The sequence below is a fragment of the Myxocyprinus asiaticus genome, chromosome 8 (genome assembly GCF_019703515.2).
Source record: "Myxocyprinus asiaticus isolate MX2 ecotype Aquarium Trade chromosome 8, UBuf_Myxa_2, whole genome shotgun sequence".
NCBI lineage: Eukaryota > Metazoa > Chordata > Actinopteri > Cypriniformes > Catostomidae > Myxocyprinus > Myxocyprinus asiaticus.
Window position 1 is genome coordinate 12,945,748 of NC_059351.1, and position 12,766 is coordinate 12,958,513.

Genomic DNA, 12,766 nt, shown 5'->3' on the forward strand with positions numbered 1-12,766 from the left:
CTATAATTCTCCTCCCTGCCCAGTAGGTGGCAATATGCACGAAGAATGCAAATCGTCAAAAACAAAAGAAGAAGAATGTGAAAGTGGAGATTGATGGTTAAAAAGGACTTAATTATTGATCTGTTTCTCACTCATACTCACATCATATCACTTCTGGAGTTTTTGTTCTGCAGAAGAAAGAAAGTCATACACATCTGGAATAGCATACAGGTGAGTAAATAATGAGAGAATTTTCATTTGTGGGTGAACTTTTCCTTTAAGCATGATGAATCGATGATGAAAACAGTGTTACTGGTTGAATCAATGATCACTTCTAAAGAAAACTAGTCAGATTTGGCAAAGATTACGATGTTAATGGAATCAGATTTTTTAAAGACTCAGAGTTTTGTTTGAGATACTTTGTAACAAGTACCAAGTAAACCTATTCACCTTTGTTTTCAGCGTTCTATCTTTTTTCAGATTGACCTGCGCCTAAATGTCACGTAAAAACAAGACAATTGTGGTTGGGTGTTTTACCTGTCAGTCAGATGGCCCCTTCCTGTCTTAGTGGATGGTTATTGGCCGGAATAAGCTGCAAAGTGGGCCAGACATTATGTCCATAGTAAAAAGTCTGGCAATTGAAGACTACGTTAGATAGACATTTTGAAACCACCATGTTACAACCAATTTCAAAACTCTCTTTGACCTCTTCACCCAGGCCAAACAGGAAGACACAGAGTGTCATAAGCCACAGCTGAAGCTGGTGAGAGAGCTGGCAGAGACCCTGAAGGGTTTACTCCAGAGCCAGGAGAACCTGATTGATGACAAAGTCAGTCTGCTCAACTGCAACTGGATCACAGTGATGTCATGGAGCGAGCAGTGGCTGAAACTCCTGTTGGTGAGTAACCGTCTGACCCTATTCATTTTATTCTGTGCAAAATACTTCTCATGCTAAATATGCCCTACAAGGCTAAATTCATTTCCTTTCAATTTCACATCTCCATATTGTTCCTCAAAATCCAGACGCTGATATCTGGAGGCGGTAATAATGTTATGAAAGTGTTCAACACATTCATCTCATGCTCTTTCTTATTACCTTTTTCACTCCTTTTTTTTTCTCCATTTTATCTAATCTTTTTTACTTTTTTAATATATTTACAGTGCTTGCAATGAGGCACGGCATTGATATTGTTCATGCATTCTGGTTAGGGGTTTTTCTAAACCCATAACAAAATGTATTAGGCCAGAAACAAACTTTACTCATACGCAGATGCGAGTGTTTGGACGACGCATTTCCAATGCGCAGTCCGGTTGAACAAGCTTACCACTCATTCCTGTGGCAGTCTGTCTATTTTTGGTTTTGTAAATGTCATAGTTTTTAAGAAATTGGAGAGAGAGTTTTGAAAATCTCCCTTTGACTTATATTGATATACTGTTCAGCATCCAAAATGTACCCGGCAAAGATTAAGTCATTGTAATATTTGCATTCTAAATTGGGATTTTACTTTGTTACATCTGTTTGCAATCTGAATTGTGATTGTTCTTGTCTTCCATGCATACAGTGGCCCCCCAAAAAATGTGGACACTTAAGCCATTCTTAAAAATTTATGAATAACTTTGCATTATATGCAAATGTTACAGTGGTTTTAAGAAACGATCTAGCATCATTTGTTTGCAGATACCACTACTGTAATGGAATTCTTACATTTTTAAGTATGCAAAAGTGTCCTTTTTGGGGCCACTGTACATTTAATCATTTAAAGTTGCCTTTACATTGCTCAATGACTATGTATTTTTGATTCTCGAGGACAACTGAAATCTAGTTTCACCTTGCTCTGCTTTGTAAATAACTTTATAAATAACCCAATATTTAACCCATCTGTCTTGAGATAGAAATGTGTCCTTGTGTTAAACTCTGATTGAAATGTAAACGCAGCTTTGCATCTCTCACAGGATTACCAGAATCAAATGAAAACACTTGAGCAGAACATTGCTCAGATCAACGCCTGGATGGATCATGCGGAAGAAACAATGGATGAGATGGAAAGCCAGGGCTGCGTCAAGCACGTTATTAAGGTCTTCGCCGGCACATGATAGGCACACACAATGAGCCATTGCACTTGATGACCAATTGAAACAGACAAAGCAGTATAGATTAATAATAATATGTTACAACTTACTATTAAAATGTTCTGTCTTTTTAACCTTATGTTATGTTGTTGTGCCTTTTTAAGTTTAAAAAGGCCTATATGTACATAAACATTTATCCATCTCTTCTATAATGATAATGTTTTGACATCTATCTATCTATCTATCTATCTATCCAGTATATATATATATATATATACAGGTGCATCTCAATAAATTAGAATGTCGTGGAAAAGTTCATTTATTTCAGTAATTCAACTCAAATTGTGAAACTCGTGTATTAAATAAATTCAATGCACACAGACTAAAGTAGTTTAATCTTTGGTTCTTTTAATTGTGATGATTTTGGCTCACATTTAACAAAAACCCACCAATTCACTATCTCAACAAATTAGAATACATCATAAGACCAATTAAAAAAACATTTTTAGTGAATTGTTGGCCTTCTGGAAAGTATGTTCATTTACTTTATATGTACTCAATACTTGGTAGGGGCTCCTTTTGCTTTAATTACTGCCTCAATTCGGCGTGGCATGGAGGTGATCAGTTTGTGGCACTGCTGAGGTGGTATGGAAGCCCAGGTTTCTTTGACAGTGGCCTTCAGCTCATCTGCATTTTTTGGTCTCTTGTTTCTCATTTTCCTCTTGACAATACCCCATTCAGGTCTGGTGAGTTTGCTTGCCAGTCAAGCACACCAACACCATGGTCATTTAACCAACTTTTGGTGCTTTTGGCAGTGTGGGCAGGTGCCAAATCCTGCTGGAAAATGAAATCAGCATCTTTAAAAAGCTGGTCAGCAGAAGGAAGCATGAAGTGCTCCAAAATTTCTTGGTAAACAGGTGCAGTGACTTTGGTTTTCAAAAAACACAATGGACCAACACCAGCAGATGACATTGCACCCCAAATCATCACAGACTGTGGAAACTTAACACTGGACTTCAAGCAACTTGGGCTATGAGCTTCTCCACCCTTCCTCCAGACTCTAGGACCTTGGTTTCCAAATGAAATACAAAACTTGCTCTCATCTGAAAAGAGGACTTTGGACCACTGGGCAACAGTCCAGTTCTTCTTCTCCTTAGCCCAGGTAAAACGCCTCTGACGTTGTCTGTGGTTCAGGAGTGGCTTAACAAGAGGAATACGACAACTGTAGCCAAATTCCTTGACATGTCTGTGTGTGGTGGCTCTTGATGCCTTGACCCCAGCCTCAGTCCATTCCTTGTGAAGTTCACCCAAATTCTTGAATCGATTTTGCTTGACAATCCTCATAAGGCTGCGGTTCTCTCGGTTGGTTGTGCATCTTTTTCTTCCACACTTTTTCCTTCCACTCAACTTTCTGTTAACATGCTTGGATACAGCACTCTGTGAACAGCCAGCTTCTTTGGCAATGAATGTTTGTGGCTTACCCTCCTTGTGAAGGGTGTCAATGATTGTCTTCTGGACAACTGTCAGATCAGCAGTCTTCCCCATGATTGTGTAGCCTAGTGAACCAAACTGAGAGATAATTTTGAAGGCCCAGGAAACCTTTGCAGGTGTTTTGAGTTGATTAGCTGATTGGCATGTCACCATATTCTAATTTGTTGAGATAGTGAAGTGGTGGGTTTTTGTTAAATGTGAGCCAAAATCATCACAATTAAAAGAACCAAAGACTTAAACTACTTCAGTCTGTGTGCATTGAATTTATTTAATACACGAGTTTCACAATTTGAGTTGAATTACTGAAATTACTGAACTTTTCCACGACATTCTAATTTATTGAGATGCACCTGTATGTGTGTGTGTGTATATATATATATATATATAAATATATATAAATGTTTTTCCTTATTCACACATTCAAAAATGCACATATAAAATACATAATAATATTTCTAAACGATTAAACAAATAAACAAATATAAGTTTGCCAAGTTTGCTTTTTTTTTTTTTTTCATTTTTCATTTATTTCTGTTTATTATATCTGTTAAAATGTATTCATCTAATTGAATACAGTCAAAAATCTGAAGGTTTGCCATCTCTAACACTGCAAAAAAGATCTTGGACTAACATCAGCTTTCGAATTTAGCCATCACCAGATTTCACAAAATGGCTTGACTTATATTAGTAAACAAAACAAATCAAGCATTTAGGAACAACACTTTATAAGCACAAGGTGTATCTTGAAAAATGTATGTCTTTCTTTGAGCAGGGTTTGCAGAAGGAACTGCAGGAGATGAAAGGGAAGGTCGAAGCTGTTCAGGGTCTGGCCAAGGAACTGGTAAAGAATCAAGGAGAACACTGTAAAGCTCAGGTGGAACCCAAGCTAGAACAACTCAACCAGCGCTTTGACATCATTGCCAAGAGGATTTTAACAGGACAGGTACTGATGTTCTAACATATGAGAAGAGGTATGAATATATGTGTCAGATACATACAGTACATATACTGTTATATACATTGAGCAATGGCACTAATGTGGATGATGTGAGTTTGAGACTGGCTTGGATCATTTCCCCAATCCTGCTGTCTGTACACTATCACTATCAGTGGCAAACAAGGCCAGTAATAATAATAAATATTATTAATTTATAATCCATGTCAAGATGCCTTCTTGCTGTTTAACTACTCATTTTAATAGCACAAACTGCACTGTTATGATCTTTATTACAAATAATTTGGTGGTAACATGGTACAGTGATCGTATCAGATGGTAATACTAAGGAACTTTGATTGCTACATTCACATACTGGGGTATTTACAAGGTACTCCAATGTACTACAAAGAATCATATGGTATTACCTTGAACTACATGTCCAAAAACATGGTAATACCATGGTACAATGTAAAAAATGGTAATACTTCATGGACGTTTTTAGTGGAGAAGTATTTTAAATAAATTGTGCTTATTGGCTCTCCCTCTTCGATTGATGCTAACTTAATCAGAGACTATGTTGTCTTGTAATGTTATTCACTTAGAAAAGGGAATTATTTCGCTTATGAAAGAGAATTGTTATATGATTGGATTTGTATATGATTTTCCATATTTTCTTGCAGGCCTCCTCTCAAGAGTTAGAAGAGTATCACAGACAGGCTAATATATGGCTGCAGGTGCTGGACGAGGAGATTAAATTAGGTGAAAGTCTAAAAGAGGAAGATTTCCTTGAGGATGTGGTAAGAAAATACTCTCCACACTTTCTCAGGCTAAAATTAATGCAAGTAATTCCAAATCCAACAGCCAATGAAAGGGTGAAAGATACATAATGAGTTTCAAATAAATCCAGTAAATGTGTAACTAATGCTAGCACAGTACACTATTGCAATGCTTAGATCTATGTAACTGCTGCAAAGTTTTGAGATGGATGGATGGATGGCTCGATGGACGGATGGGTGGTTGGACGGATGGATGCGTGGGTCGGCAGGTGGATGGACAACAGACAGACAGACAGACAGATAGATAGATTTTTAAAATGTTTCTTTGTTAATCTAAATATGATTTTGTGTGCTTGTTCTTTTGCAGGGCATAGATGAGGACGCACTTAATGAATTGTTTTTGAAAGGAGAACATTTCCTCAAGAGAACTCCAAGCGGGGAGAAACGAGAGGCCGTTCGTGAGAAACACAACCTTCTCCATGACAAATACGACACTTTAAAGGTAATTTTAGTTGACACATGTCAAGTACACATTTTATTAAAAAATCAAGGCCTTGAGAATGTGATTACTAGCTCTTGACGTTGGGAAAGACACTATTTATATGTCTCATAACCAGGGGCGTGGCCAGATAAGCTTTGCCACCCCACTTGCCACATTAACTCGAACCCCACTCGCGTCCTGGAGATGGTGCACAATGGCTTAACCCGTCTGTTAACGCCCTACATCCATATACATCCATAGCAATGTCGCCTCCATGAACAAATCTGGACACGGCACCAAATATCTGACTAGACATATCATGTAATTTTGCTGTAATGCAAAAGCAATTTGATATCATGTTGATTATACACTGCAAAAACAATTTTCTAAACTTGTTTTTTGATAAAATATATGCATGCTGTGTTGAACATGACAAATGTGTTGCCATTATTTGACAGTCGGTCCATTTATTCCTTCACCATAGTTTTTTCACCAACATTGTTTGTTGTCAAATTATGACAAATATAAAAGTGGTCCATCCAGAGTTTACATTAATGTGATTTTACAGTATACAGGATCTTTCCTAATGCCCCATACATTACATACCTGAATGTAAAAATAAGTTTTCATAATAATGCTTAAATGTACTCAATTACAAAAACTTGACTGCTCATTCAGCTTCAAAATCTATAGTTGGTCTTTTATGTTAGTTATCGAAGAGCATTAAATTGAACAATTTTTTCACGACCCCCCTACTTTGGTTGTGTCTCTGGGTTAAACCCCTATCATCACATCCTAGTTATGCATCTGCTCAGGATTACAATTCAGGTCAGGGACAAGGTAAATATTGGAATTAAGATGAGGTCAGGATTAGGTGTAGGGTTAGTATTAAGGCTAGTTAGGACTGTGATTGGTTGATATGAATGTTATTTTAGGAACAACAAAGGAACATGTCATACTTGGTTAAATAATGTTTTGCTTGGTGATATAATCATGCAATCATAATTCATTAATCATTGTTTGTTATGCATAAATATGTGTATTTATATACAGTCTTTATATAACTAATCTGCATTCACAGAATCTGAGAGGCCTGAGAAAGAAGAAGGCTCTTGCTCTCACCTCGCAGTGGTACCAGTTCTGTAAGAAGACAGATGACATGATGCAGTGGCTGGACAAAATTGAGAGGACCATCGCAGAGCTTCCAGATCCCCCAGAGGAACCAAGAGTGAAAGTGAGCGCGAGGGTTTTCACAATCTTTGCTATGCAGAGCCCTTATATTCAAATTTTCCACCAGGGATGTGACTGAAATAACATCTGGTACTCAAGGGGGTTACATTTGACTTTAAATCTCACAAATGTGCTTTGCTTTATTGCAAGTTTTATTTTTGAACTGTGACTGAATTAAACACACCATGAGCTCACAAACTTTAAACTTTATTTGCTTGAGGTTATTTTGAGCTACTTTTTTCAATCCCTTGCTTCTGTCTTAACAAGTTTAATGGTGAAATGTGTAATTTCTGTGCCACTAGTGGTACCAAATGAGATGACAAAAATAATGAATGTTTTCAAAACGGTTTCCAAAAATACTTATCCCATCTTACATTGGTTGGAAAAACAGATAGTCCCGCCCCAAACTCATGCAACTGGGCCACTTAAAAATACACATTACCACTTTTGGTGCCAGTAGTGGTGCAGAAATTATACACATCATCTTTAATTATTTGGAGATTTTTGTCCATCAGATGGTCGGTTCTGAGATTGAACAGCAGCGTCCGAAGCTGGAGGAGTTGCGAGGACTGGGCCGCATGCTTTCAGAGGGCGGTGCTGCCAAGCTAGTGGAGTGCCGCCTCCTCCCAGTTAATAAACGCTGGGCAGAGTTGGACGTTAATTTCACTAAAGTGCACCACAAAAGTGTAAGTATATTCTTAGTGGTCAAAACAAAAACAGTCAGAAACTAAATACTGAAAACACATGTATCATACACAGTATTTGCATGTATACTTCCAATCCAATATTAACTGTAACAGCACAACAGTTTGTTGAGTTTTTCCTTAGTGTGTGAAGTGATTGTTTTTTTAAAAGCAAAGTAACCTGTGTTTTAACTTGTTTTATTACAAGAATCAGATTTCATCTGGTTAAATCTTTTTAATAATCAAAATTAAATGAATAAATTTGTTCCCCATCATTGTGTGTACAGGAACTGCAGTTTTTACTGCAGTGTATCGCTGAAAATAAGGCTTCGTTGAACTCTCCTGAGCGCTGGTCTGCAGCATTCATCAATGTACCCCAACAAGAGAAGTGCCTTAAGGTGATTCCATAAACCATGTCTCATTTATAAGCCTACATCCCCTAGATTATGAATTACATTTTGGATTACCCAATGGCGACATTTTACATTTTGATGTATGTATGAATATGGCAGAGTATGTACTTTTTTTGATGTATGGTACAAACTATTTTCAGAAATGTGCTCAAAGTTCCCTGCTACCTCTTTCGATATAGCAGTAAAAATGTAAAAATCCTTGAATTTTTCATGTTATGTGTGATTTAGGAGGTTAAAGTGAATCTGGAAAAACTGGAGAGTCCAGTGACAGAAGCTCTGAGCAGGGGTGCAACTCATCCTGAGGAGAGTCTACTAGTCCAGCTACTCAGATCCAACTGGGAAAACCTCAAAAAGCTTTATCAGGACAGACTCACGTAAGGATGAGTGACATTACACTTGGGACTACCACACATTAATGCACTAAAAACAAAGTAATAGGTGTAATAAATGGTTGTTGTTTTTTAAATATCTTTGAGTAAATAAGAAGTTATACTAACATATTATATGTACTGTAAAGTATTTTTGTCTGTGCTTCTATTTTAGAAAGATAAATATGATATGAGCATGTTAAGTTAAGCTGTAACATTTCTAGTTGGGAATTTGTTTCCATTTAAGATGACTGTGCCAACACATTAAGCATTTTGAAAAAAAGGGGAATACTGAAAATGCACTACTGACTAGACAGTGATATGGAGAAGAGTCATACTAAATTAGCTGTCAAACGCTGTAGTCTAGATTAAGAAATTACACAAGTGACGATTCTTTGCAGTTGTTGTGTGCTTATTTCACTTTTTGCTCTAAATGTAGCTGTTTTTTTTCCCCCCACATTTTTTTCTCTATATTTACTCTTTGACTCACAATGTTTTATGTCTAATGTTTGTCTTCTTGTGCTACTGTCCAGATGCTTTGAAAAAAGCAGTAAATTCAGTGAGGTGCTGAAAATGCTTGATGATTGGCTGGCTGATGCAGAGAGGACAATACTGAAGTATGAACAAGACCCCATTAATAACAGAGATCACCTCAAGGTAATTTTTACACATTTACACGTTTTCTTTTTTGCCCCTTGCATTCGAATTGAACTCACAGAATAGAGCCTAAAAGGTCTGAAAATAGATTTTTGGCAACACTTTCTTGGAAGCCTGTGCGTATAAAGTAAATTCATGTTAAGTGATTTTTATTTGTATAGAGCTTTTAACAACACAATCGTTCCAATGCAGCTTTACAGAAAATTATGCTGTAATGTCTTAAATTGGTCCCACTTTATATTCTGTGTCTTTAACTACTATGTACTAACATTAAAATGCATAAAATACAATGTATTTATTGTGCAAATGCATGATGTTCTGCAAAATTCTCACAACATTCACATTTGCTGCCACTGAAGTTGAGGTACTTGTAGGTTAAATGTAGGAGTAAGGTTAGGGTTTAGGGTAAGGTTTGGGGTAGGGTTAGTTTTAGGGGTAAGTAGGGCTGGGTATTGACACATATTTTTCGATAAATGAAATTCTTTTTCAGCTAATGGGACCGTTTAACTAGGTACATTACAAAAATATTAATTTTACTAATGATATTTTATTAGTTTTTCATAAATTTGGTCACATTTTGGCTTTTAAAAAATGTACAAATCCATGGATTTAATCAATAAATAACATATTATATTTAATGTATTATTTTTTGTTACATGTTTATTATTTAATTGCTCAATTTGTACTGTTTACAAGTATTTGTTGAACACGTGCTAAAACCGGTACTGCCTCTTTAACAAAACTGGCATTTTTTTCAAGAGCATCTGTAAAAGAGCGCATGCTAACTAGAGAGACTCGAGCGGCTTTATCTCATCTGTGCTTTTCATGATTAGAAATAAATGTTTATTTTTTGTTTGTTTTTTTATCAACAACTTACTGTAGAGAACAGAAAATGTATTAAAAGAGACATTATTCAATGACAAATGGGTTGCGTGGATCTCGTCTTTGGACACACATTACACGGAACAACTTTTACTCCCAGCACTCAGTGAAAGGATCTCGTTGCTGAATACTCCACCACTATACTACACAATCACTGGTGAGTGAAATCCAAACATTTACAGTACCAGCCAGTTGCCAAATATATAAATTTTTGCCACATACTGTAGCGTGAAATTTGGTTGCAAATGCGAGTGATTTCCTCGCTTTTTAGTAGAGGGTTGCACATAGACTAGAGTAAATGATTGATCATGAGATTTAAGAACTGATATCAAGATTGTTCAAATGAAGATTGCGGTGTATCGGAAAATCTATATTTTTACCCACCCCTAGGGGTAAGGTTAAAAGTGTAAGATGTAATTAAATTCAGGCATTTACAAATGTAAATACAATGCACCAACACATATGTACATAATAAGTACATTGTATCAAATACTTAAGTACATAGTAGTTAAAGACACCTAATTTAAAGTGGGTCCCTTAAATGTCTTAGAGTCCTTGAAAATACCTTTATATAAATAATAATTATATAAAAAAATAATAATTATAACTAAAAGCTTTATAAAGATATTCTTAAAGTTAATTAGAATAAAAATGGACTAATTACTTTCTTAATACACATTCTTGGTCTTAGTGTTAATGATTCATCAGTGCACATTATTCCATTTGTTTTTGTAATCTCATGAAAATGCTGTAAGACCATGCTCTGCCTGTGAAACCAATTTCGGCTGGTGTCATCCATCCAAAATTATTATTAATTAATATAAATATAATACAGTTTTGGAAAATTATGAATTTGTGTATTACTGGCACTCTAATTTTGTGGAAATCTGTGGAGATTTCTTCACACACAGGGTCTGGTAATAAGCCATAAGACTTCGTTTCAAAACTATATACAGTATACTGCGACATTCTCCTCTAACAGGAGCTCCAGGAGGGTTTGGAGAAACAGGAAGCTGCCGTTAAGGGTGTGAATTCTCTTGGGACAGACCTGACTCCACTCGGCAGTAAGGACGACAGAGACTATATTAAACAACATCTCACATCCATCAACTCCCGATGGGCCAAAGTGTCCAACCAGCTCACTGAGATCAAGAGACGGTTAGTGTGAATGCAGGACTTCTTAATGCAGGCATTTGAATATCTTGGCATAATTAAATTTGAGCAACAAACACCTACATAATTGCCCTCTTTTTTCCTTATTTTGAAGGAATGCATAAAAATGAGTACTGTGTGTTTTAGGTCTGCAGGGGCGAAGATTGTTCTTGCCGAGCTAAATGAAGACATGGTGGAGTTCCAGTCCTGGCTGGATGATGCAGAAGCTGTAGTTGCACTTCCTGTGGAACCAGGTCACAAGGAACAACTCGGTGCAACCTTAGAAAAAGTGAAGGTAAAAACAGTTATTTTCTTTAAAACTATGTTAGTAGGTGCTTTACATGAATAGGGTACAAAATAGAGAATGAAGTTGGGTTTCAACCAGTGGAAGTCAAACTTAGTGTTATTTTATATTCTTTTTTCTTTTCTTTTTTTTTAGCTTTGCCATTATTACAACCCTGTTACCAAAATTTTGCCAAAAATTTGACATGAATAAAGTGTAAACCAATGATTTTTGTGATTCTGTTTTTTCAAGCAGTAAACATCTAAATTTAACAGACATTGTTTATAAAATGAAGAAATAATAAATAAAAATTCAAAAAAAACCAGAGTGCAAGTAAAAGAGTTTTTATTCTAATTTAAGCCCTAATCCCAGTCACTTAGTAGGGGCTAGCTAGTTGACCAATGACCAAATATTGGTATGTAATTATTGATGAACTGATTCACATTAAAGAAAACCATTTGTTTGATAATTTTTCATACAATAACTTAACAGAGTAATAGGGATTAATGGTTGAACTTGAAAAATGCAGTCAACACTATCATTTGTGTAAAAATGGAGAAAATTTAAGTTAATATGTACTTGTCTTGCCGATATAATCTAAAAAGGCTCCAAATGTTGATTCTTCTTGGGTTTCACAATTTTAAAGGAATATTCCGGTTTCAAAACAAGTTAAGCTCAATCTAGAGCATTTGTGGCATAATGTTGATTAGTATAAAAATGTATTACGTTTTGTCAAAAAAAAACAAAAAAAAAAAACAATCTGGGTTAAAGTGATGTACTTATAATGGAAGTGAATGAGGCCAATCCGTAAACGTTAAAATAGTCACTGTTTCAAAAATAGTCCTATAGTAACACGACAAAAACATTATATCATTGCCATGATGACGTAATAGCGTAAACCCTGTAATCCTGATAAACAATGATTTTAAATCCTTTACAGCTCAAAAAATACAAGTTTTAAAGAGATAGTTCACCCAAAAATGAAAATTCACCCCTCATTTACTCACCCTCATGCCATCCCAGATGTGTATGACTTCCTTTCTTCTGCATAACACAAACTAAGATTTTTAGATGAATAAATCAGCTCTATAGGTCCATTCAATGCAAGTAGATGGTGATCAGTACTTTAAAGCTCCAAAAAGCACAGACAATCATAGTAGACTTAAGCATGTTGACATGTTCAAATGAAAGCAAAACCAATAAAGCTTGTGAACATCGTTCTCTTGTAAACAATCAAGCTACACTTCAGGTTGTATAGCGTCAGTTCTCGCGTGAACATTCCAACACGCTTATGTCACGTGAAAGGCAGCGTGAACTTATATTTCCCTCATGGACGCACATAATTTAACCACTGGAGTCATAAG

The 12,766-nt window shown here is 36.0% G+C and overlaps 1 protein-coding gene across 1 annotated transcript in view; it reads left to right on the forward strand.

Annotated features, from left to right (window-relative positions):
* The window catches only part of LOC127445224 (dystrophin-like), a 157,977-nt gene that overhangs the window by 46,427 nt on the left and 98,784 nt on the right, over positions 1–12,766 (forward strand). Inside the window, exons 30-41 of the mRNA XM_051705117.1 lie at positions 698–877; positions 1,933–2,055; positions 4,313–4,483; positions 5,158–5,274; positions 5,621–5,755; positions 6,816–6,968; positions 7,480–7,650; positions 7,935–8,045; positions 8,289–8,434; positions 8,962–9,085; positions 10,950–11,125; positions 11,267–11,414. Coding sequence (XP_051561077.1) covers positions 698–877; positions 1,933–2,055; positions 4,313–4,483; positions 5,158–5,274; positions 5,621–5,755; positions 6,816–6,968; positions 7,480–7,650; positions 7,935–8,045; positions 8,289–8,434; positions 8,962–9,085; positions 10,950–11,125; positions 11,267–11,414 — 1,755 coding nt within the window. The remainder of the gene's footprint in view (positions 1–697; positions 878–1,932; positions 2,056–4,312; positions 4,484–5,157; positions 5,275–5,620; positions 5,756–6,815; positions 6,969–7,479; positions 7,651–7,934; positions 8,046–8,288; positions 8,435–8,961; positions 9,086–10,949; positions 11,126–11,266; positions 11,415–12,766) is intronic.